Source organism: Cryptomeria japonica, chromosome 11 (assembly GCF_030272615.1).
Source record: "Cryptomeria japonica chromosome 11, Sugi_1.0, whole genome shotgun sequence".
NCBI classification, from domain to species: Eukaryota; Viridiplantae; Streptophyta; class Pinopsida; order Cupressales; family Cupressaceae; genus Cryptomeria; species Cryptomeria japonica.
Window position 1 is genome coordinate 313,343,214 of NC_081415.1, and position 23,877 is coordinate 313,367,090.

Here is a 23,877-nt window from a genome sequence, read left to right on the forward strand (position 1 = left end):
TCCTTCTAGTTTGCAGTGTGGAACAACATATATACATTCTGAAAATGATCTTGGTAAGACTTCTTTTAAGACTCCTTAGTTTGTGCAAAGAAATCACCCTGTTGATCAAATCTTACCTGAAAATAGAACTAGAGCTACTAGAGGAATGTTAATTATTTTGAAGATGAAGATGTTTCCTTGCTGTCTATGTTTGAACCTAAGTGTTTTGAAGAAGATAGCAGCCGTGAAAGAAGAGCTTGATCAAATTCAGAAGAGTGAGACATGGGAACTTGTGCCTAGACCTAAGGACAAGAACGTAATAGGAACGAAATAGGTTTTCAGGAATAAATTAAATGAAGAAGGTCAAGTTGTGAGAAATAAAGCATAGTTAGTGTGCAAAGGTTATGTTTAGGTGGAAGGTATAGATTATGATGAGATTTTTGCTCCTGTAGCACATCTTGAAGCAATTGGATTATTTCTTGCTTTTGCTTCCTTTAAAGGCTTTAAAGTATTTCAGATGGATGTAAAATCTGCCTTTCATAATGAAAATTAAAGTGAAGATGTTTATGTTGAACAGCCTGATGGATTTGTTTTGTCAGAGAAGCTTGATTGCGTGGAAGCTGAAAAAGGCATTGTATGGCCTTAAACAAGCTCCACGAGCTTGGTATGACAGGTTGGATAAGTATTTACAGCAACAAGGCTTTAGAAAAGGAGTAGCGAACAACAACCTTTACGTGAAAGAGGAAGGTAAAGCATTTTGGTTGTTGTGTTTTATGTTTTGGCGGTGACTGTGTAGGTATGTGTAAGATTTCGCTACTAACATGAAGAAAGAATTTGAAATGTCTATGTTGGGAGAACTATCCTATTTTTTGGGATTACAGATTCAACAATCTCAAAAAGGTATTTTTATTTCTCAAACCAAGTACATTAGAGAGATGCTGAAAATATTCAAAATGGAAGATTGTCATCCTGTAAGTACACCTATGGTAATAGAATGTAAACTTAGTAAAGATGATAAGTCTCCTAGTGTAAATTAGACATATTACAGGTCTATGGTAGGCAGTTTTCTTTATGTTACAGCTACTAGACCTGACATTATGCAGGTAGTTGGGTATGTTGCAAGGTTTCAGGCAACAACTAAAGACACTCATGTGCAATCAGTAAAGAGGATCTTTAAATATTTGAAGGGTACAATGGATTTTGGCTTATGGTATCCTAAATGTCAAGATTTTACACTATCAGCCTATATTGATGCAGATTGGGGAGGCTCAGTAGATGATAGAAAGAGCATGAGCGGTGGCACTTTCTTTCTTGGTGGCTGTCTTGTTTCCTGGCTAAGCAAAAAACAGGCTTCTATTTCATTATCTACAACTGAAGCATAGTACATTGCAGCTGTATCCTGTTGTACACAGGTCATCTGGATGAAACACACATCACAAGATTTTAAGGTACAATACAAGCATCCTATTTCTATCTTCTGTGACAATACGAGGGCGATCGATATTTGAAAAAATCCTATTATGCATTCGCGGACTAAAACATATTTCGATTAAGTATCATTTTTTGAGAGAGTAGGTTACCGTTATCACAAAAGCTTGCACCCTTGCTGAGCTATCAACTCAACAACCTTGTGAAACATGGAAACAACCCCGAGGTGTGGGACCTTGCGCAAGGGGGTTGAATCTTCGGAGAAGGCCGACTTCCTTCTCTATCTAGGTGTAGGTGTTGAACCAACTCAACACTTCAAAACTAACTCCTAAACCTATCCTAACAATCTGCAGAGGAAAAGGGAAGAGAGAAATTGCTTGAAACAAAGGGAGGTGATGCACCAAGAATAGATTGTTTCCCTCCCTATCGAGATGACACAAAGAATTGACCAAAACACCCAGGAAATGTACAACTTCAATTGTATAAGTGATCCCAATACGTGTGTGGAGGTTAGAATTTGTTAAGTGTCAAGAGGGGAGAAGGATTCCCACAAGTCACACTCAGAAAACAAGCTAACACAACATACATGTGAAAGAAAATCACAAACATACACTTATAATGGAGGTAAGAACACATACACAACATGCATAAGTTGAAAGAAGGCAAGAATGGTGATCTTCAATTAATTCGAAGTCAAAAGCCAATCTTACAGTTGCAAAAATGCAAAGGATTACAAGTCTTCAAGAGAAGAGAAGAGCATAAGAAAGCTCAAGGCAGCAGGGAGAGAACCCTTTACAATGAGGTTAAACAACCTTTATATAGAGAAATGGGTTACAATGGTGATCATGACCCCTGCATGTCAGTCTGGAAGTGCAGGGAAGTGCATGCACTTGGCTTGTACATGGAAGCAACCTAGCCATACCTCAAAAGGCAATTCTAAGGAAGGTGGATTGATTAACCTTCCAAAGTTAGTCATGACATAAGTCACCAAGCATGGCCCCGTACCTTCCTTGATGGAAATCCTACCAAAAACATTTAATGCACCCTTGTGGCTCCACAAAAGAAAGTGTACAAGTCACCAAGCTATCGAAGCATTTAAAGCTTTGAGTGTCGATCACGCCATCTGGAAGTGTCGCTAGTCGGAAGGAAGCTCGGAGACTTCAGAAGCTCGGACTCTTGAAGTGAGGAAGACAAGGGAAGAACTTTGGAACCTCAGGGTTTCGGAGTTCCGGGATAGAGAGAGAAGAGAAGAAAAAAGCCTTCGGAACCTTGGGGTTTCGGAGTTCCGGAGGAACTAGAGAGAGAGGGCAAAAGGGGAAGGAACTTCGAAACCTTGGGGTTCCGGAGTTCTGGGGAGAAGAAGGGAGAAGGGGGAGGAGGGAACCTTGGAACCTCGGGGTTCCAAGAAAGGGAAGGGAAGGGAACTTCGGAACCTCGGGGTTCCGGGGAACTGTACAAAGGAACTTCGGGACCTTGGGGTTCTGGAGTTCCGAAAAGGGAAAGGGCTAAAGAGAGAAGGGGAACTTCGGAACCTTGGGGTTTCGGAGTTCCGGGCAAAGGAGATGCCTAAGAGAAGAGGCGAAGGAAAGGAAGGCTAGGAACTTCGGAACCTCGGGGTTTCGGAGTTCCGGGGAAGAAGAAAAGGCCAAGGGAGGAACTTCCTTCGGACAAGGCAACACTTCACACTTCATGATTCTTCTCTCCTTGATCAATTGGGGCCGCGTTGGTCCATGGAACATATCTCTGATCGGTTCTCACTGATGGACAAAGGGTGTCATAAAATGACAACAATTACTAATCAGGTTGTTAAGTTGGAATATGTGACTTCTAAACAACAGGTTGTTGATGTATTCACCAAGCTATTGCCAAAAGAGACATTTGAATTTCTTAGAAACAAATTTGGAGTGATTTCACTCCATCAGTCACTTAAAAATTGAACTCAGGGGGAGTGTCTATTGTTCTATTTTATGCCCCACTTTTAGGTATACAAATTTGTTTTTGTCATTGATGTCAAAGGGGGAGTAATACGACAGGGGAAGCTTCATGTTTCATGTTTGGTTCAGTTTTGATTGCCATCAACGACAGGGGGAGATTGCTGAGTTTTGTCATTGATGTTAGTGTTTCAATCATTCTGCTTATGTCTTTGTACAAAATGTTTTTGTATGCTCAGATGATTGATTCTCTTAGTCCAGTTTGTGACATGTGGATTGAGCGTATATTTATTGGAAGCCAGTTGTGCTCAGTTTGATCGCTATTTCTCTCTACTTCTGTTTGTGCCAAATGTATGGTGGAATTCATTGTTTTGATAGAGGGATTTGCAAGGTGTATAAGTTTCTTTTACAGAGCCGTCCTCTATTATTCTCTGACAATGGTGATTTATTCTACCTATATTTGAGCCGTTTCTTTCAGCCTTAGAGGTTCTCTGTGAGTGGGAGTTACGATTTCCTTCTTACCTCTTGATCTGCGTGGCTGATGAGATATGATGATGTGTATTTGGTAGTTTTGTTTATTCAGAAAAAGTAACGTCTTTTGGTTGGAGTGCGTCAGTTTTTGGTGAAGTGTGGCATTCCTCTACTTGGAAAAATTTTCTACGAAACTTTCTTTTGGTGAAGAAAAGTTTTTTTTTTTAAAATACAAGTTGATATATTTTTTTGAGCGGCTTACATATTGCGCATAGCAGGTGTGTTTGGCTAATTGAGATATGGCATTTAAAAAAAAAAATCGACTTATCGCCTTCAGTGAAGTGTCGGCAAAGTGTAGCGACTTATTCTTTTTGTGCGAATTGGAGGATTGGTATTGTGTTTAAAAAGTGATCCGAATATTTTTTTAAAAAAAATATATGATCGATTTTCTTTGCTGAGTGAGCAGACTGTTTGTATGTGAGCTTGAAAAAGACAAGTGGGGATTTTTTTCATGACTGGCGTTTTAGAACAAATAACGGCAAAAGGGGTCTTGCATATGTTTTTGGCATAGAAGTTCTTTTTCGATTTTGGGATATATTGTTTTGTTGGGAATACATATCAATCGATGAGAATAGATATGTTGTGCTGAAAATAAATTTTTTTTTTGGTACGAAGATGCCCGAGGTCTGTGTATATGCTGTTTGAATTTGAAGGTTGAGATGGGGTTCTGTATATAGTCTGAGTTGTTGTAAATCTCCCGAGATATTTTCTTGTTTGAGTACACAGAGGACATTCATTACAGACAAAGTGTGCTGAATCCAAATATTTAATAATATGACAATGTAATGTGTTAAAAGAGTTTACTTATGTTTGAGTAAAACATAGTGCGTACATTTTCAATTAAGTCCTTGAAATCATATTTAGTGTTTTTGAGTTGGTGCCTATTTAAGGTTGTTGCCTTTGTATTGAGTTGGTGCTCATAATGTGAGTTGTGGCTCGCTTCTATAAAAGGGTTGGTGCCCAGTTTCAGTTATGATAATATATTTCTGTACCGTGGTTTTTTACCCATATGGGTTTTCCATGAGATAAAACTTTGTGTCTTTGTCATTTATTGTGTTTAGCTTTCTTATGCTTTAAATTTGATTAAAAGTACTTAAGATATTGATTCACCCCCCCTCCCCTCTTAGTATCTTTGGTTTCATTTTCACAAAGTGCCTAGAATTAGCAAAAACTATATGCAGATCGACATAGAGTTGAGTGAAGTTTGGAGGTAGGAGACTTGGTTTTCTTGCACCTTCAGCCCTACAAGCAATCTTTTGTGAAGAAAAGTGGTGCAAAGAAGTTGAAACTTCGCTTTTATGGCCCTTACAAGATTGTTTAGAGATTGGGGGAAGTAGCTTAGGAAATTGAGCTGCTGGAGAATAGTAGGAATCATAATGTGTTCCATGTATCATGCCTCAAGAAGGCATTAGGGCAGCAATAGATGGAAAGATTTGCCCATTGAGGATGTCACTTGGGAGGGTGACCAGATTCTTCAACATCCTAATCTGCAATTGCTTAAGGTCAAGCAATTTTGGAAAGGGATGATTGTAATGTTTCCTTCTGAGGAGTAGCCCTGGAGACCATTTATCCTATCTTATTCCCGTAGGCTAAAGTTGGCAGTGAGGGCATAATTTAAACTAATTATTTAACATTATTCGATAAAGTACATTTTAAGGGTAATGTTATTTAATTAATTTATTATTGCTATAAAGTGACTTAAGTGAAATATTAAAAAGGGGAATAGAAAAGTCACTTTATTTTTAGAACTTAAATGAATTATTTGAAGTGGGAAATTGAAAAGGTTTTTGAGAAGGTTCTACTGGTTGGATAAATGAATGTTTTGGAGCTCGTTTTCAGTATGCTTGGCTTATTTCTTCTAATTGGATTTTGGAGAGCTTTTCGAGGAGCCAAACCCTAGGATAGAAACCCTAAGGGATGCTGGTTTTGATATTGAAACTATTTACCTTAGCTAGTCGTTGGAGATATCATTCAGATTTCTCACAGGGTTAAAAAGGTTGAAGTTTTTAAAAGCTTGTGAAGTCTTTCAAAATAAAAATTTCACATTGATTCTCTTGGAAAGCTATAGGCAATGTTTATTGGGATGCCATTTTTGGATTTTCTTGGCTGGGTGCTGAAGGAGCTGAGTGAGACATTGGAATAGTGGGTGCCATGCATTGAAGAACACTCTTAACTGCTGGGAAATTATCTCAGAAGGTTTATTTTGAAAATATTGGCATTTTCCTATATGCCATTGGAAGGTTATTGTTGGTTGCGGACTTATTATTAGCTGGGTGATTGGTAATGTGAGTCAGAGCTGAGTGTAGATGAAACTATCTGATTCATTCTACCTCCAATAGCAGCGTAAGATTGCACGTGTATGCTGGGTCAAAAGTTAGATGCTGCTGGTTTGGCATGAGAACGAGCTGAACGGTTTGGACGACTTAGTGGGATTTCTCTAGGTGTGTTAGTCTGCTTATTCCAGATGCCACTCTTTGCATATTAATTCTTGGTTTGGAAGGCTAAGTTTGTTCTCATGACTGGGCGTGAGAATGCAACAGTGTTGTGAATCTGAGACCAAGGGTGTGAGGCATTCTAGTTGCTATCCTGGCATGGAGGAAACTGCAGTATACAGTCCACCAAAGTCTGCTACAGATTTCTGAACTGTAATGTGAATTATTAATGACAATAAAGAGGTAAGAAATTTGTAAACTATCTCAGTAATTTCCAGTAATAAATTTGTATCAGACCCTCTCTATGAAATGTCAGTTGGAATTTATTTTTCCACCAGTATTATTGCACCAGTATTATTGCAATTATCTTATTGCAAAGCTGTATGCAATCTAAAAACCATTGTAAACTGCATTATTCAAACCTGCAGCAAGTATTACACCATTCTAAGAAATTAACCATCAATTTGACTGGAGGTCAACAGAGATAGTACTCAAATTATTGGGAATAAACAGTGAAATCTGGGGTCAAAATTTATTAGGGATTTTACAGATTAGCAACCCAAGTGGAGTGCCTAATAGGAAAAATGATCTGAGTTGATACTGATAGTAATTTCTCTACCTCTTTGAAAATTTATGGCTCAAGCAATGTATTTACCAATCTTTGTCTCTGGTGGAAAGGTTTGACACTTGGCTTCAAAGGAATGGTATGTGTCATGATAGAGGTATCAAAAAGTTCTACATCCTTGTAGCTCCAAGCACTAACATCATCGCATTCTTGGAGGGCCTCTCTGCCTCTTGACAAGCCTTTCTCACAAAAATATTTTTTGGTACTACTGTTGTCCTGAAATTGTGAGGATCATGCTGTTCACCTTTAGAAAAATGTGATGTCTCCTTGTTCTCCTGATTATCCATGTCAAACGACCTCTCCAATGAGATCACACCTTTCTGAATGTTGTTTATTTTCAGATTTATCGTATTCCATTTATTAAAGCTTCATACTTAGCTGTGTTGTTTATGCAAGCAAATTGAAGCCTAAATGCTGCAAGAAAACAATTCCCTCTTGGATCTGTTACTTCAATTCTTACACCTAATCTTTGTTTGGATGTGGAACTGTCAAACTTAAGAATCTAAATTGGATCACTTATTTTTTGTTGCTTATTTTTGAATTTAACACAACTAAATCAGCACTAACAGGTCTACAGATGCGAGCATTTATCATGTTTACCTCTAGGTCTTTCCATGAACATGTATCAATTCTTTTGATGGGTAAATCTTAGGATAATTCCATCTCAGAATCACTTGTATAAGTATCCATAGAGTCATTAAGTTCAACCTGGGTTAGTTTAGTCTTTTCAACAAAAAACCAGCCCTTGGAATGGTTTTCCTCCTTTTAATTGTTTCTAGCACTTAATGGAATTTAGGGCAAGTGTGTTCTAAGCATGATTCTAAGTGTATCCTACACAAGTGGGGCAAAGCGAACTGTCCCGAAATCTTCCTATCCTGATTAGATTTGTTTATTAACTCCTGTCTATTATGTATTTCAGCTTTTTGACATGGCCCATTGGCCATATGAGTGTCAAAATATGGTAACTCCGAAACCATGTTTCAATCTGAGCCTTGGTGTGATGGGAGGATCTTATTAGGCATACAGGCTCATTCATATTCATGATGGGAACAGCTCGTTTGTTTGTGCTTACTAGATAAATGTACATTGACACACACATTAGACTTGTTTCACTCAATTTGTTTGTGCTTGCTGAGTGTTTCTATGTTCCCATGGTAATAACAGCTCACACCTATGTTGCCTTTGTTGTCCTGACTTTTTGGCTCTAAATTTAGTGTTTGAATGCTTGACACAATACATTCACAATATGCTAATTCTGTGGCATTGACGGTTGCTTTGACTGCATCTATGTTTTTCTGGTCATCACATGTTTTATAGGCTGTTGTGTATTTTAGCCTAATTCCATGGGCCTCTTTTGTGTTTGTGTTGAATTGGCTGTTCTTAGACCTCTCCTTTGCTATCAACACTAGACCACATCTGCTATTGGGATTAACATAATTTATTATCCGACTCTTAAGGACTTTTGACCTCGTATGCACTGTCACAGTTTATGGAATTGAACTTGCTACATTCATTTGGTCAGGTTCTTGTTTATGGACATCTTGTTATCAGTACTAAAGACAATGCTAGTCTATCCTATGCAGCATCCATGATTAGCATAATTTGTTTCCTGCGTTGAGTAACAAAGTTTTGTATTTAAAACTGGACGTATCTGTAGGGGTCTCAAAATTTGTTTGCCTGTATAGTTCTGTTTACCAGTAGGGAGTTTTTCCATTGCAATATTTCTAGCAAATGCTGGTAAACAAATTGAGTGAGCATAATTTCGTTGAATTTTCTCTTCAATTCAACGACATAGGCCTTTAGTTCCAGTGTAGTATATAAGATTTCATTTGTCCTGTTATACTCGGTAATGAAGTGTTTCATTCATGGGTCTTTGTCACTTCTGATTTGATTTGCCACACCTCTTTGTGGAAGCCACATGTGAGAGAAATCAATAGTCAAGTAACCATTTAGAACTTTAGCGTTCTTGACCAATCTTGACTAAGTGACATCTCATAGGAACCCAAGATATTTATTACTTGAATGCCAATAAACTGTTGAATTCATGGGTCAAAAGTTAATTTAATATGTATTTGGTTTAGCTCTCCGAATACATTTACCTGAGACTTATTCAGCTGTACTACTTTTCAATTTGACTTGGCTGGAGTTAGGCCAATTTTTTGACAGATGGAGAATGTCATACCATTGCTGGAAGCACTTTAATCCACTAAGCAATTATGCAAATTTTTATTAAAAATCTGTCATGCCCCATTTATAATTAAATTAATTTTGTGGAGAAAATGTTCTTTCCTATATTTCTCATGGTTTTAAGGAGAAAATTGCTGGAGAATTTTTTTAATTAAAATTAATTATTATTTCTCATTTTTGATTTAAAAAAGCCAAGTAATTAATAAATTATCATTATTTTTGTGTATTTTCCCAAGGAGGGGCAGGGAAATTCATGGAAGTGGAATTATGTAACATCCAAAATCATTTGGTATCTTTATTCATGACAGAGCTATTTTTGAATGAGCTTGTTTGGAGGAAAATTGATGGAAATAATAACATTCTATTTATTTTCCATGAGTGGGATGTTGGGATCTGTTCCCCCACTTTTATTAAATCAGGAAGTTTTTTCAGATCAAATCTTTTGGTCTTTTCAACAAATTTCTTATGGAGTCTTAGTCGATTGGACTTTGTGGTTTAATCTTGCATCTGAGGACAAAAATCTTCAGGTGAGGAGATTAGTGGACAAAAACCCATTAATTTCAAGAGTTAGGAAGTAGCCACTTTGATTTTGGAGAGCAATCTCATCCAGAGGTTGTATTGGAGCTGATTAGAAAAGTTTGCAGCTTTTAGGAGTTTGTTGTGTGGAATGATTTCCAAATTTTTGTTGCTATGTGTTTACTGTTGTAAGTGCTGTACAACAGTACTTTTCTGTTTGTAAGGAGTTTCCCAAACATCTCTTTTAGATTTGTGGGAAGTTAATTGCTCGTTGGTGTCAAAATTGCTGAATCCAGGGCTTTGGAAGCATCCTGTTTGCAGCGTTCGGTGTGGGTTTTTTATTTTTATTTTCTGTAGCTGTTGGTTTTTCTGAGCTTGCTCTGCAGGGTCATCATTGCTGCTGTAATTCAAACCTGGTAAATATTATCTCAAATTTGGGTGGAAAATCTATTTATCTAGTGGCAAAAATTGCCAATGTTGTGTGCATTTTGCAAGGGTTAGTTATAGAATTTATGTTCAGTTGTGTGGCTGTTGTTTACTATTATTTTCCACCAAGGTATGGTGCTTTTTGCTGTGTAATACATATTATTAATCAGTTGCTCTAGTTTGGCGAAGTCTCCAGTTGAATAGATTGAATTGCCAAATTCTTTTTACAGTGGTGTGAAGAAATTTTAGCATTTAGCAAATATATGTGGAATTTGTTTTGGATTTGAAATTAATCACTAAATATCTTGGCTGAAACATTACAAAATCTGGAATCTGGATAGTCAAGAGAAAATGAGGGAAGTATACTTTCTCTTTGTAGATAGCTGTGTGTGCATCAACTGCTTTGTTTGTTTCTTTCAGTGTTCCACGGAGTTTCTTGATGGGGGGATGCAGGGACGGGTTTCACGGATGGGGGAACCAAGGGCCTAAGTTTGGGGACGGTGGCGGGGGGAGGGGGGCACGGAGGCAGTGGCACAAATACACAGTGTACTTGAAAAATTAGTTATAAAAGGATGTGTGAGGAATAAGTATAAGAACTGTAAATGAAACTTCGTCACACTGTAAAGTTTACACTAATAAACATCAAAACATAAAACCAAGAATAAGTATTAACTATTAAGAATTTCAAAGGAAACTTTTGCATACTAAGTGAAGTTTAAAGTTTTAAACTAATAATTAAAAATTTAAAAACATAAAAATGTGGAAATTGTTGCATAAACAATAAGAATGGTGGGTGGAGGTTTGGGGTCAAGGGGTAGTACCCCTTGTAGGGGTCTTAATTATGGTTTTGACTATGAACATGCAGAAATTTGCAACCAAGGGATATGTATTATGTAGATTTTTATGATCATGATTCATCATTGGCCTATTACTTGCTTAGATTTATAGTTTCATGGGGGTTTGGGGGCAACACCAAACAAGGTTGAGGGTAGCACCTTTCAGGTCTCAGGGGCTGAGAGAGAGATGTAGAGAGATAGGTCTAGATCTGGGGGAGAGAGAAAAGAGGGGATAGAGGAAGAGTGATAGGGAGAGAGATAGGTCTAGAGTTCAAGGGAGATAAGGAGAGTGAGATAGAGAGAGCGAGAGAATGCTGATAGGAGCTTTCTGATTACTGAAATTTGACTAAGTCTGAAAATTTATAAATCTTCTAAAACCAAAAATCCGCATTATAACTCCTAGAGATTTGAAACCACTCTCAAACATCTTGCTAATATATACATGAAATATAACTCAAAGTCTTATACTTAAATGTTATATTTCACGTATATATTCTGATTTAGAGAATGAGACTGACTTGAAGAGAAGGATTTCATTTTCACAAAATTTTCACGATTTTTTGCTTAGGGACTGAGTTTCGAGTGGGGGCTATAGAAGACTCCTAAGTGTCCTTGGGACGACCAAGGGACTCCTGGGCGTCCCTAGGATGTCTCGTAGATGCCTAGATGCCCCTGGCATCTCCAACAAGTCTCCGGCATACCGACAACGGTGGAGGGATTGTAGGGAAATGTCCTGTCCCCATCCTTGTGTCGTGGAGATGTCCCTATCCTGGAAACGTGGGGTTTTGGTGGGTGGGGATGTGTCCCCATGGTTCATTGGTTTCTTTTCTTTTCTCTAGGTTTAGACAAAGCTTGTAACAACACTTCTTTTTGATTTGTAATATGAACCAATTCAAACATGGAGATATTCGCTTGGGTTTTCTTGAGATCGTCAATTATATAATAACTGGACTTATACGTGTCTACCAATTTGTCATGTGGAGGTGGCATACTCTGTTTAAGATGATAAAATGATGCCATACCCTTAGGTGGGACATGCTTATTACTTTTCTTTTCATCTAGTGGAACTTGGAGATTATTTGGTGGAGTAGAATTAGTGAAAGGCCCTTTAGCTTTATTCCTTAGCATGTAATTGTTCTATTTGAAAATTGCTGGTACACTTGTACTTTATCTAGATTACCTTTTGTTTTATTGTCATTTTTGAATAGAAAGGTATTAGTTTCTAATGCCATGGCTGTCTCATTGCTATCAAGAGTCTTGTTCATTTTATTGTCATTTGCAGGCACAATTTCCAGCGTTCCAATTTTTTTCTGAAATCCATAAGAGGCTAATTCAAAATCAAGGCTATCAGCTTCTGAATGTGTATTTGTCATGAAATCTACACCATGTGGGCAATGCTAAATCAGCCAAAGTCACTGCCAGACTAGCACCATTAGTATTCTCAAGTGGGCTAGGCACATTCACGTTGTTAGTTCTTGTGTTCCATTGTTTATTTGGCCTTTGAAAGATATAATTTCTATTCTCAAAATCACACAAATTCTGATTTTGAGGTACTTGCCTTTGTAACTGAATAAAATTAGTACCTAACTTACTCATCATTATCTAGATATCCTCTATTTCTGAATTTGTGCTCGAAGACTGATTTAGAGGTACATGTCCACTTGCATTACTTGTAGATGTTTGTGTATTTGGACGTGGAAGGCTGATTATTTGTTCTCATAGACTGATTTGGAAAAACACTTAAAGCTCTTGGATTATTTAAAAATATTAGATCAAATTGCAGATTTCTGGAAGAGGTGATAAGATTGTACTTATAACTAGTTTGCTGATTGAGGGAAATCCTTGAATTGCAGGCATCATTTGATTCTATTGGGTTGGATCATAGTAGGAAAACTTCTCTATTTGGTTGACTTGTTGTGACTCATGAGTTTTTTTTCTCATTGAGTTGAGGCAACTTAGACTTGCAATCCAAGTTAGTTTGAGTACTTTGTGAGCTTTTGTTGGGATTTGTTTTTTTGCTCGGACTTGCAAGTTTCTTTTACAAACTTTCTTGGCCACAAGATATAACCTATGTTATCCCATTTTATCGGGACGAGGACAGCAAGGGTTAGGGGGAGGAGTTTTGGGGACAACTTTTTTCAGGCTACTTTTGGGAATGGTAGGGGATGTTAAAGTGGACAACTATATAAAAATAGGGAAAATTTAAAATATATAGAGAAAATTTCAAATATTCATACAATAACATCGAATAAAGTATTCATCATATACATTATAGATCCTTAATACATAACATTTGTGTTGAATTGAGAGTTCACTTGAGAGTCGAACAAATTAACAAATGTCAAATCTCAATTGCTTTCATAATCTATTGTTAATATGCCTGTGATATTAAAAAATAGTATACAAGCTATAACAAAATGCCCCAAGGCTGGAAGTTTCACTTTCAACTATAATATAAAAACACAAAATCAAGGAAAGTATGCATTAAATATTAACTCCTTCCTTTGAGTCAATACCACTATGAGGGTCTACCTCATCCAATCAAATCCCAAGAAATCTCTCTTGGGCTTCCTCATCAACCTAGGTGATGTCTTCAAGATCAACATTCCATCGTAAAGCTAGAGTCTGGAAATCTTGAAGTCAAAGAGCACTATGCACGACCACTAGCTTCTCTGCTTATCTAGAGGCAAGCCTATTCCTCTTGAGGGAGTAGATAAAGCTATATATAGACCAATTCCTCTTTGTAACATAGGAAAAGACAACTTGTGAAAGGAGGTGAATGGAAACCATCCTCAACTTTGGTGTATCCTTCCCGTGTCATGTCCACCATCCAGTAGGGTCAAATTGAGCTAATGTGGCTCTATCTATGTTTGCCTCTAGTTTAATGAATGTTGGAACATGAAGATTTGTGAAGGCAAGACATTGTGAGTAAAGTATTGTAGACTCTCAATTGAATACATCTTCAGAAAGGCCTTCATTGACCTTTATTTCACCTTTTTGTCATCACAAGGAGGCAACCTTCCAACCTTTGGCACATACCATTTAGAATCTAGAGCAAGGGCTTCTATATGAAGTGGGGTGTTCATGGTGTTCCACTTCTACATCATATTGGGCTTAATATTTTGCTCATATAATCCAAAACTAAGATCATTGGCCAAAATTGTTTGCTTTATCTTTCTAAGCATGTTGTTAAATGACTCATATATCTCTCTAGGTCTAGGAGAGTTTGTATTAGCATATCTAATGGCATCTACAACATGTGAGTTGAAGGAGTAAACATATTTGCAAAATGCATACAAAATTTAAAAAAAAATAAATCGACAAGTTAGAAACTTTGAAAGTTGAAACATTAAACGATAAAATCAAAATATCAAAATCACAAATTTAACAATAAACTAATACAATTTTATATTTAATATTTAATAAAATCAGCAAGTCTTGTCTCACGGTGTACAAGCAATCGTCATCAAGGATTCTTTGTTTGATGGCTTTTCTTTTAGTAAAGCTTGAATTAGACTATCTACTCCACTTTAAGTTCATCATCATTTGTAGAGGTTCATGCACCTCAAGCATCATCTCAAACAAAATGAAGTAACTAGCATATCTTGTCTCCACAAGTTTGAGGAACTCCTTCTTTGAAAAAGTTTTGAAGAGACCAAGTGAGTTGGTGGTTACAAATGAACATTTAAATATCTCTAGTTTTTGTCACCACTTGCTTCATCCTTTTCTTTATCTTTCAATGCATGAACACAACATGGGGTCTAAAAGATGTGCTTGCAAGCACCCTCCACCATCATACTAGCAAATTTGCACACACATGTTGAATCGGTGACTACTTGTACAACATTTGAGGCCCCAACCTCCTCTATGGCCTCTTTCAAAATGTTAAATTGGAAGTTTGCATCCTTATGTTTCCCTAAACAATTAACAACTCTAAGAAAACAAAAGCGGGCTGTGCATGTGACTATGATATTGATGAGTGGCCAATTTCTAATTTTGGTCCACCCTTCCATTACAATAGAACAACCTCTTCCAATTCAACTTTGCCTCATATCCTCATTAGCAAACTAACCTTGGAATATTCTTCATATAGGAGGGTAAAGTATAGTTAATGATCTCCAAGGGGGACAAATGAGAGACCAATAGAGTTTACATCTTTGATCATTTGTTTGAAGTTAGAGGATTAGATCACATGAAATGGTATGTCATGGGCTTAAATAAGTTTGGCAATGGAAGACTCTGTCACATCTTGTGTTTGCACATTGAACATACTTGCAACTGTCCCTAATTTTTCACTATCACTAATCTTCCTCGTTCCTCCTGTGGCAATATCACTACTATCACTAACAACAATGGATTGCGTAGGCATAGATGATTATATAAGAATCTACTAGCATCATCACACCTTTAGACCTTGTTTCAGCCTCCATATGTGATTTATGAGCCTCCACCTTCTCATCCTCCTTTATGTTTGGACAAAGCTTAATTCCACAGCTTGTAACACCCAAGAAATGAGGCCATACCCTTGTGTAGCTCCCTCTAAAATCTTCTTTGCAAAATTGACACAACTACACCCTACTCACCCTTGAATTTTTCATTTTGGCATCTATGGCTGTCATAAGTTGGAGAATTTTTTTTTCGAAGTTAAAAGGGCAATTTGCATAAGGTTTAAAGAAAAGGGAAGGGTACTCAAATGGATTTAATTTTTGTTCTCCTCCACCCCCAATACTTCCACACTTTGATGAGGCTTTTACTCTTATATTTATTTCATTTTATTCCACTTCATTGTCACTATTCTCATTGCTTTTGCTGCTCATGTTTTTTGAGATGTAATGCAAGTTTAAATTGAAAACTGAAAAAAAAAAAAATAGATACCTCTTACTTTAGACTTCAAAAAAATTTGAAAATAAAAAATAAAGTGATAAAATGAATTACCTCTCTCACTATTTTGTTGTCTAACTGTCAATTATGTCCTAGATTCAACTTTTCTTCTAGTCACTCTTTCAAATCCTGCTTAATTGTTTTTTCCTCCTTTTTGGTTGCAATATATTTGGACAAACAAAAATGAAGCTAGAAGAGAAACACGGATGTTTTTCCTGATTTAGTGCGAGTTGGGTGTAAGGAGCCCACCAACAAACAATATAAAATTATTTTTTTAAAGTTTTGGTTTTTTTTTAAATGATACTTTTTAATGGGGATGACATGCCATCCCCTTTAATATTTTGGCATGTCACCTATTTTTTGTGGTTTCGGGATGGCTCAAGGACATCCCCTAGGCATTGCCACATCCTCAAAAAATTTTGGAAATGGGGATGCCCCAAAATATGGGGATTCGTCCTTGGTTTCCCTTGGTTATAACAAAATCCACATGATTTTTAGAATTTCAATTCATTTTTTGATATTTTTTGGTCTTATTTCAGCTAATAGAGGACATTTTTCAACATCCATGTGACAAAAACATGTTGAGAGAGGGGACTGGAAGGATATTTTAAAGTTCCTTTAAATATTCAAACTAGTATGTATCTATTTATTTTTTTGTTTTGGAAATTTGGAAAGTTGAAAACTGAGGGGAAATTGCTTGTTAATGCACCTCCTCGTTCCATCGTGTAGCTTCCAATGATGGTTGTGCTCCAAGTGTGTTTCCGAGAACAAAAAAGCTATGTGGCGTGTGTGTAGGCGTAGGCGCTGGCACTCTACTTGAAGTAGTTGAAATGGAGGTCGATGTGCTTCAGATTCGTGGACCACAAAGAGAGACCACTATGCCTTGACATGCTGTATCTTCATTTGATTCTGGTTGCACTTGAGGACCATGATGACTAGCTATGGATGATACTATGGTTGCCCTTGTCTTCTCCCTTAGTAATTTTTTTTTCTGTTAATGCCAGGTGGGCATTCATGTAATGTACCCCATGATCTAATAGCTTTAGGCAAAATATTAGCCTATCTAACTCCCGTAGGCCAATAATTAAGGGAATTAATATTAATTATTTAATATTATTAATTTATTCTATTAAGCTTATATAATGAATATTTAAATAAGCGACTTAAAGAAACTTTCTAAAATAATAAATTGAAGTCACTTTTAGTAAATTTCCCTCTAAAGATTCAAAATTCAAAAGAGAGGGAGTTTCAAGTTTCAAAATTCTAATTTTGGAGAGATCTTAACGAGAAGATTATAAAAGGATGATTGTGGAGCCAAAACTATTCATTTTGGATTTGATTTTTGCATTGAGTGCCTATAATTGGCGGATGCATCAACTCGGCGGAGCCTAGCCTTGAACTTGACCTCAATGCTTCTCTATCTGCCATTGTATGATGTATTTAACCTACACATACAAAGTGAAAACACAACATTTGAATAATTAAATGCAAAAGAATTAACCTACATTTAACATAAATCACTAAAAATCAGCTTAAAATTCGTTTAAATTAATATAAATTAGTTTAAATCAGTAAAAATTTAATGTGATCTATTGATTCTAAACATTTTATTCCAAAAAAGAGGTTAAAGCTCAGCGATTTTGCTTTTAGAGTTTTTAAGGTGATTACTAGTCGGAGATTTAACTCAGCAAGTTCTTGTCGAGTCTGCCTTATATTGTCAGAATCTCCCTCAAAGTGCTTTGGCTGTTGGATCATACTGTCATAGGGAGAGATCAATGCTAGGCACAAGTTTGAGAGGCTGTTAAATCTCTAGGTCTCTTGATTTCACATTTGTGTGTTGCATGTCTCTTCTTTTTTGTCTTTACTTTAGTACGAGAGATCCTACAATATCATCCATATGGGCTGTGAAGAGGGCTTTTAAGTGCATCGTTTTCTTCTGCACCATTCAATTGGATGGTGACCAATGGTGGGGAAGCTTTCTTAGTGTGTTAAAGCAAGAACCCTACCAAAATCCCCTGGGGTGACATGTCAGCAGGGGTCTTCTGCACTTTATTTACAAAAATGCAAGGCACAATATATTTAAGTAGACTGCCACCTGTTGGATGAAGAATGAATCTCTCATGGGCACATTTTGGAAGTTTCAGCTATGCCCAATAAAGGCAGAGTTCCAGTTTAACTTCAAGGTGAGTTTTAAGATTTGCTGTTGTAGGCTGCAGCTTGCAACAAAGTTTCTAGGCACTACAACTATCAATTGGATCTTGACAATTTAAAAAATCAGCATTTTTTTATTCATCTTAAGCTATATGGTACATATTTTACTCTGCTGGTCCAGAAATTCAGACTTTAATTTTGTAACTACGAATATCCTCCATTCTTTTTGGATTCAAAATATCTAAAGCTTGTGAATAATTCTTTTCACAGATTCATTATTGTTTACTCTAATCAAGTTTTTACAAGTATTGATCTTATTTCTTTGCTTGTGCTTTTAAAGTGATTTTAACTTTGTCTTACTTACACTCAATTGACATTTACTTTCCTTTGATTTGTTCTAAGGGTAGCACTAGACTCTGACTTTTATTGTATATAAACTATAGGTTGCAGGTATAGAGTGGCAAATTGTTTGCAAACCTTTATTTGCATTCTAAGATATATAACAGGTCCACTTGGCTTAATTAAAATCTACTGTTTTCATGCAGATCCTGTATCTCTTGTTCGAGATCACAATCTTAAGCAGCAACTTTTAGATCGAGGATTTATGGTGCAAAGTTTCAATGCAGATCTTTTATATGAACCTTGGGAAGTATATGATGACAATGGACAGGCTTTCACCACTTTTGATGCATACTGGAAAAAATGCTTAAACATGCCATTTGAACCTGAGGCACCGCTTCTTCCTCCAAAGCGGCTGGTGCCGCCAGAAGGCAAGTATATTCTCTTATCATGATTAGAACTTGCATTTGTTGGCTAGGTACCGCCTTTCTTTAAATACTGTCTTTGCTCAGGCTTGAAAACTGTTTAGCACAGGTTATGCAAGGAATAGTATCAGATCCTAAGTTTAAATCTTTAGTATCCACAAAAAATTAATCTTCCATTGGTATTTCTCACTGGATTCATTCATTAAAACATAAAAATCCATCTATAATAGTAGTGAAATTTTAATCAAATTGTAAATTTCCTTAATAACTTTTTTTCTGACGTATATTCAACTCAATAAATTATCATCTTCTCTTAACTGACACTACATTTATTTTTACCAAATTTTTTTTTTTGCAAATTTACTTACCATTTTTCAACTGTGATGTTCTTGGAGCATCTTTTTCTTCGTCTAAATAAGAATGACATGTAGCCTCACCCAGCACATAGAACTCCCTTTGTGTTCATTCTACACTTACAGCAATTTCTGAACTTCTTTGTGTAAGTGAAAAAAAATAAATGGACTTGAATAAGGGTTAGAAGATGCTACCTAGCTCTCCACAAAGGTATTCAATTTGTACTCTTCACATGTCAAAACAAATATTTTGACATGTAAGAGCTTAACTATGTGTTTCAAACAAGCTTGAAGTTCTTTTGGTAGAGACACCACTCAACCTCTATGCCTTAGAATGATATTTATAACTAGCATATATCATTTTCTTACACCCAGGATCATTCTTCTCTGTTCCTGTGAACAAAAACATAAGAATTCAAACCCAAAATTTTGAAATGATTTACCTTGTTTTCTGCTTCAAAAAGCCTATTTGAGTGTAATGCCTTGATTTTCTTTAAGGGTTTATATGGAGCAGATAGACAACAGTAGTCATTTCTTTTTCCAAATATTTATTTGAATTTCCTTCGACATGCTCCTCACCATGTTCGTAACTGTCTGATTCCATATTTGCACCATAGTGTTTTGCTTAGGTGTATGTGGGGTCAGTCAGGAGAATTAGAGGATAACTTTAAACACGGAGTCTATTTTCATGAAATCAGGTCCCTAGAGACATTTCAAAATGAGGTTGTGACATCAGATATAGTTCATAAATTATACTGTGGTTAGAATTAATGAAATACAACATTTATTGTCGGTATTGCTTAATGGATAAGGCGCTTGATTGAAATTTGACTTCATTAGAGAATCTTCACACATTGTCAAGCGACCGAGGTGTCAAATTGTCTCTTCAATGTTTAAGTCAGTCAAAGTTGCTCAAGGAAATCTAATTATGCATTTAAGAACATAAAAGGGTCCCCTTCAGCTATTATTAGGCTCTGCAAATAATAAAATTTATTCAGTTATTTTTAAAAGTTGATAAATTATAAAAGTGTGCAAACTTCAACTATTATTAGCTTCTGCACATGATTTAACTCTTTCTAGAATTCATATATTATGAAATTGTTGACGTGTCTAAAGTCGTGTCGCCACAACTCTCTATCGGCCAACACATAATAGAATTTACTAGTTGAGTATCCTATCTTCCTTTTGAAATAAGGAGATCCCTAATGCTGTTTGGATTGATCATTTGGGCATGGCCTCAATGTTTTGGCTGTCAGGTCTTGACTGCGGGATAACTCAACGGTATCATGTGCTTTGCTGAATACACAAAGGGGATTTATGGTTAGGTAGAGTCGGTTCAGTTCGTACGGGTTCCCTAGGATTCTATGGTTTCGATGCTGTTTCAACTTCCACTTGATTAAAAAAAGAAAAAGGGAAAGGGAAAGAGAAAGAAAATCTAATTAATCTACCTAAGACAGTATGTTCAGAAAAATAGACAGAAACCTTAACCAAACCAGATTAAACATTATTAGCTAATGAACCACAATTTCATAAAATTTAGTGCAATCTTCAATGGGAGTTGGATTTTCATGCTATTAAACATAAACACAGAATCAGATATTCATTCATGTAATGTTTAATAACCGAATAAGAGTATAAAACTGGCTCAGATTAACCATTCAAGAGGAAATGACAATCAGTCACTCCTTAATGGTGTGAACACTAAGGTTTCTATGAGATATAATCCTAAAATACAATCAGAAATTAAACTACATAACAGGAAAAATAAAAGATCAAGGAGACCATGCACTCACAAAGAAACCAGACAGCTTTAATATTCATTAATTCTTCATAAAGTTCGCCAGAGTCTCAGCAACAATCTTAAACTTCTTACAAAATGAGGGAGAAACTATCCCTTATATAGACTTTCAAAAATGGATGAATGGCCAAGATCTAATCCTACAAGTGGCCCAAATTCATCCTATAAATTCATCAACTAACTAATAACTACCAACTACCCAACATAAAGTTGCTCCAAAAAGTGCACTTGCACGGAGCTCAAAATCTGCAATGACTTTGGTAGTTGGAAAGAAACTTTATCCTGAAAAAGTGCACTTAGAATTTAAAAGAAACAAAATACTTTTCAAGAAAACACTTTTTCTTTCCTCGAGGCAGACTTTTTCTCCAGAAATTCAACTTCTTGTAAGTAGTCCTTCCAGATATCTCGATTTGTTGCGCGTTCTACCCGAACGTAGTTCTTGAATCTTAAGCACAACTCAAATAGTTCCGTTCCTGGAGGCATAGGAGGATTAAGCATTTCGTACCGAATATCCTCTTGGTGGTTATCAATATTCTTTAGCTCTTCTCTCCAATATGATTTATGAGCTTCAAAACGCAATATGTCTGCTTGTAGCCCACTAGCGAATTCCAGGTCTTCCATGGAGTAGGTGATTTTATCGGTTTTCAGCCTATCCTCCCACCGCGGTCGTATCCCATTATCTTTCATGCTACTCTTCTAGCTAGGGACCATCGATTTGAGGATCTTTTCACCAACATCCTCCATACTTGACAAAGCTTCCTCGCACTCATCTTGCACTTTGTTGATGTTGCTCATGTCATTCTTCATGCTGAGAATCCAATACCACTCCTTGAAAGTATTGATGTCATAAGGATCTAGGATAGCATGCAGTGTGGGGATCTGAGTGTGGGTCCAAAATAGAGCCTTCAAGAGGGGCAATGCCTCGACAATTGCCTCGAGCATTGAAACATTCTTTCTTCAGCTCAAACACTTTGACACGAGTGGATTCCCTATGGAAAGCCATTTCTTGCGCATCTTTGATGATTTGCTCTCCCTTTTTCTTAATGCCCCAAATCCATTCCCTGACTGTCTATTGACGTGTATTTTGTACACCATCATACACAGAATAAAATACCAATAGGCATCTTATCCTCTCTTGAGAAAATAGTCTCTAACTGCTGAAGATTCGCGTAAAGGATCAGTTAGGTAGACTCCAAGGTTCTTTGATGTAGGGTCTCTACGTGTGGACAAGCTCCAGTGGTATGATGTGATTTGCTGGGATCACAAGGGGACTTACATGTGATGATTGAACTTCCGATCTGCTTTGCTGGACACAGGCTCTTACTGACTTAGATTTGAAAAAAAATGAAAAAAGGATAAGGGCGAAGAGAGGATCTAATCCTAATACTAAGAATGTAGGAGCAATGACTTGATTTTTGATGAAACTCTAACTAGATCTTGTTTTGACATCAATGGAACATCTACACAAGACTAGTGCGATCTTCTAAGGGAGCTTTATGATGTTCAAATCATCACTGCAGGCATAGATACCATCCAAGTTGATGCATATCAATGAAGAGGCAACAAATTGAAATTGAGCTTAAGCTGAACTATTCCAGTTGACTACACAAGGCAAGTCTGCAATCAACAAACTGCTAGTAGTATGGATATACGAATTCCACCATTAATCAATCACATTTCCTCCATTCATCTAATCATCTACCATCTAGGATTGAAGACTCAACAAGAAACCATGCAAATTGCAAGAAACGACACGCTTCACCATTACTTCAATGAAAATGGAGTTTGTTTACAATCAATGGCAACAATTTCTTGCCTTGTCCTCCTATTCTACTCTAACTACTATTCTATCAATTTCTAACTACTCTCTATCTTCTAACTCTCTAGCTATTGCTAATTATCCTTTACAAATGAAATGCCTGGGCTTATATAGTGCCCACAATACAATTTGATGGCTTAGATCAATTCAAGATCAATGGCCAAGATTTTACAATGAAAACCCTAATTAGGGTTTGTTACAACCATTACATAACATTTAATGCTTGACCAATGATAAAATTGTATTGCTTGGACACATGTCCCTTCTAGAAAAATCGACCAATGGATAGCCGGGGTAGGTACATCGGAGTTTGTGCCACCTTCCATGAGTTAGGTACATTGAATCTGGACATGCTGAGGTGGACCACACTGACTGGAGGAGTGATGAATAGGATGCCACCTCATTTGACACTTGTAACTTGGTAGATATTCAATTTGATGTCGTTGAGAGGCTATCTTTAATTAACTCTTGTTCTAACTCCTTTTGTCCTTGATTTGCAAGATGATGATGTACCTCGCCTGGGAACGTTGGATTGAAAGAGGTCGCCCCTGTCCTGGCTTGATCGTCCCGGCGAAGACCATCCTTGATCCGGCTTGATTTTCCTTGAAGAGATCTCCATTTGATGCCTACACAACATTTCAAAATTAGTACCATGATTTTGCAATGAATAGCATAGATTAAATTAATTTTTAGGAAACTTCATAATAAATCCTTGAGTTATTATTTCCTAAAAAACGATTGAGCTAAGGGAAAACAAATTTTCAAAATTCAAAATTAAGGCAATGATGATCAAAATTCGAAATTAAAACAAGAGATCTTGCCATACCTCACTTAAGAGCTTAACTCTAAAATGCAAAATGAGGAATTTGCCTAGGCAAAATTTGAAATAAGATGGTCTTCAATGTGATCTCCCTTCAAAATAGCAATTTCGCCACCCTTCAAGTTTTTGACGTGATCTTCAAGCCTTTGACAAGTTTGCTCAAATGGAAATTAAGGTTCGCACCTCCTTTGTATACTCCAAATTGCATATGAAGGAGGATGCTTGAACAATGATTTAAAAATGAAATAAACACCTCCTTTTATAAGCGCTCATACCACCCATCCCTTCTAGGCCGACTTTTGTAAAAATAAGGCAATTTAAACGATTTTTAAATGAATAACAAGGGCCGACCTCCATAAAACAAATAAATACCAAGCGCTCAATTTAATTTTTTAATGAA

General features: G+C 36.6%; 1 protein-coding gene across 1 annotated transcript in view; it reads left to right on the forward strand.

The window, feature by feature from the left end:
* LOC131065042 (cryptochrome-1) overlaps positions 1-23,877 on the forward strand; it is a 123,213-nt gene that overhangs the window by 41,277 nt on the left and 58,059 nt on the right. The window contains exon 2 of the mRNA XM_057999411.2: positions 18,469-18,693. Coding sequence (XP_057855394.2) covers positions 18,469-18,693 — 225 coding nt within the window. The remainder of the gene's footprint in view (positions 1-18,468; positions 18,694-23,877) is intronic.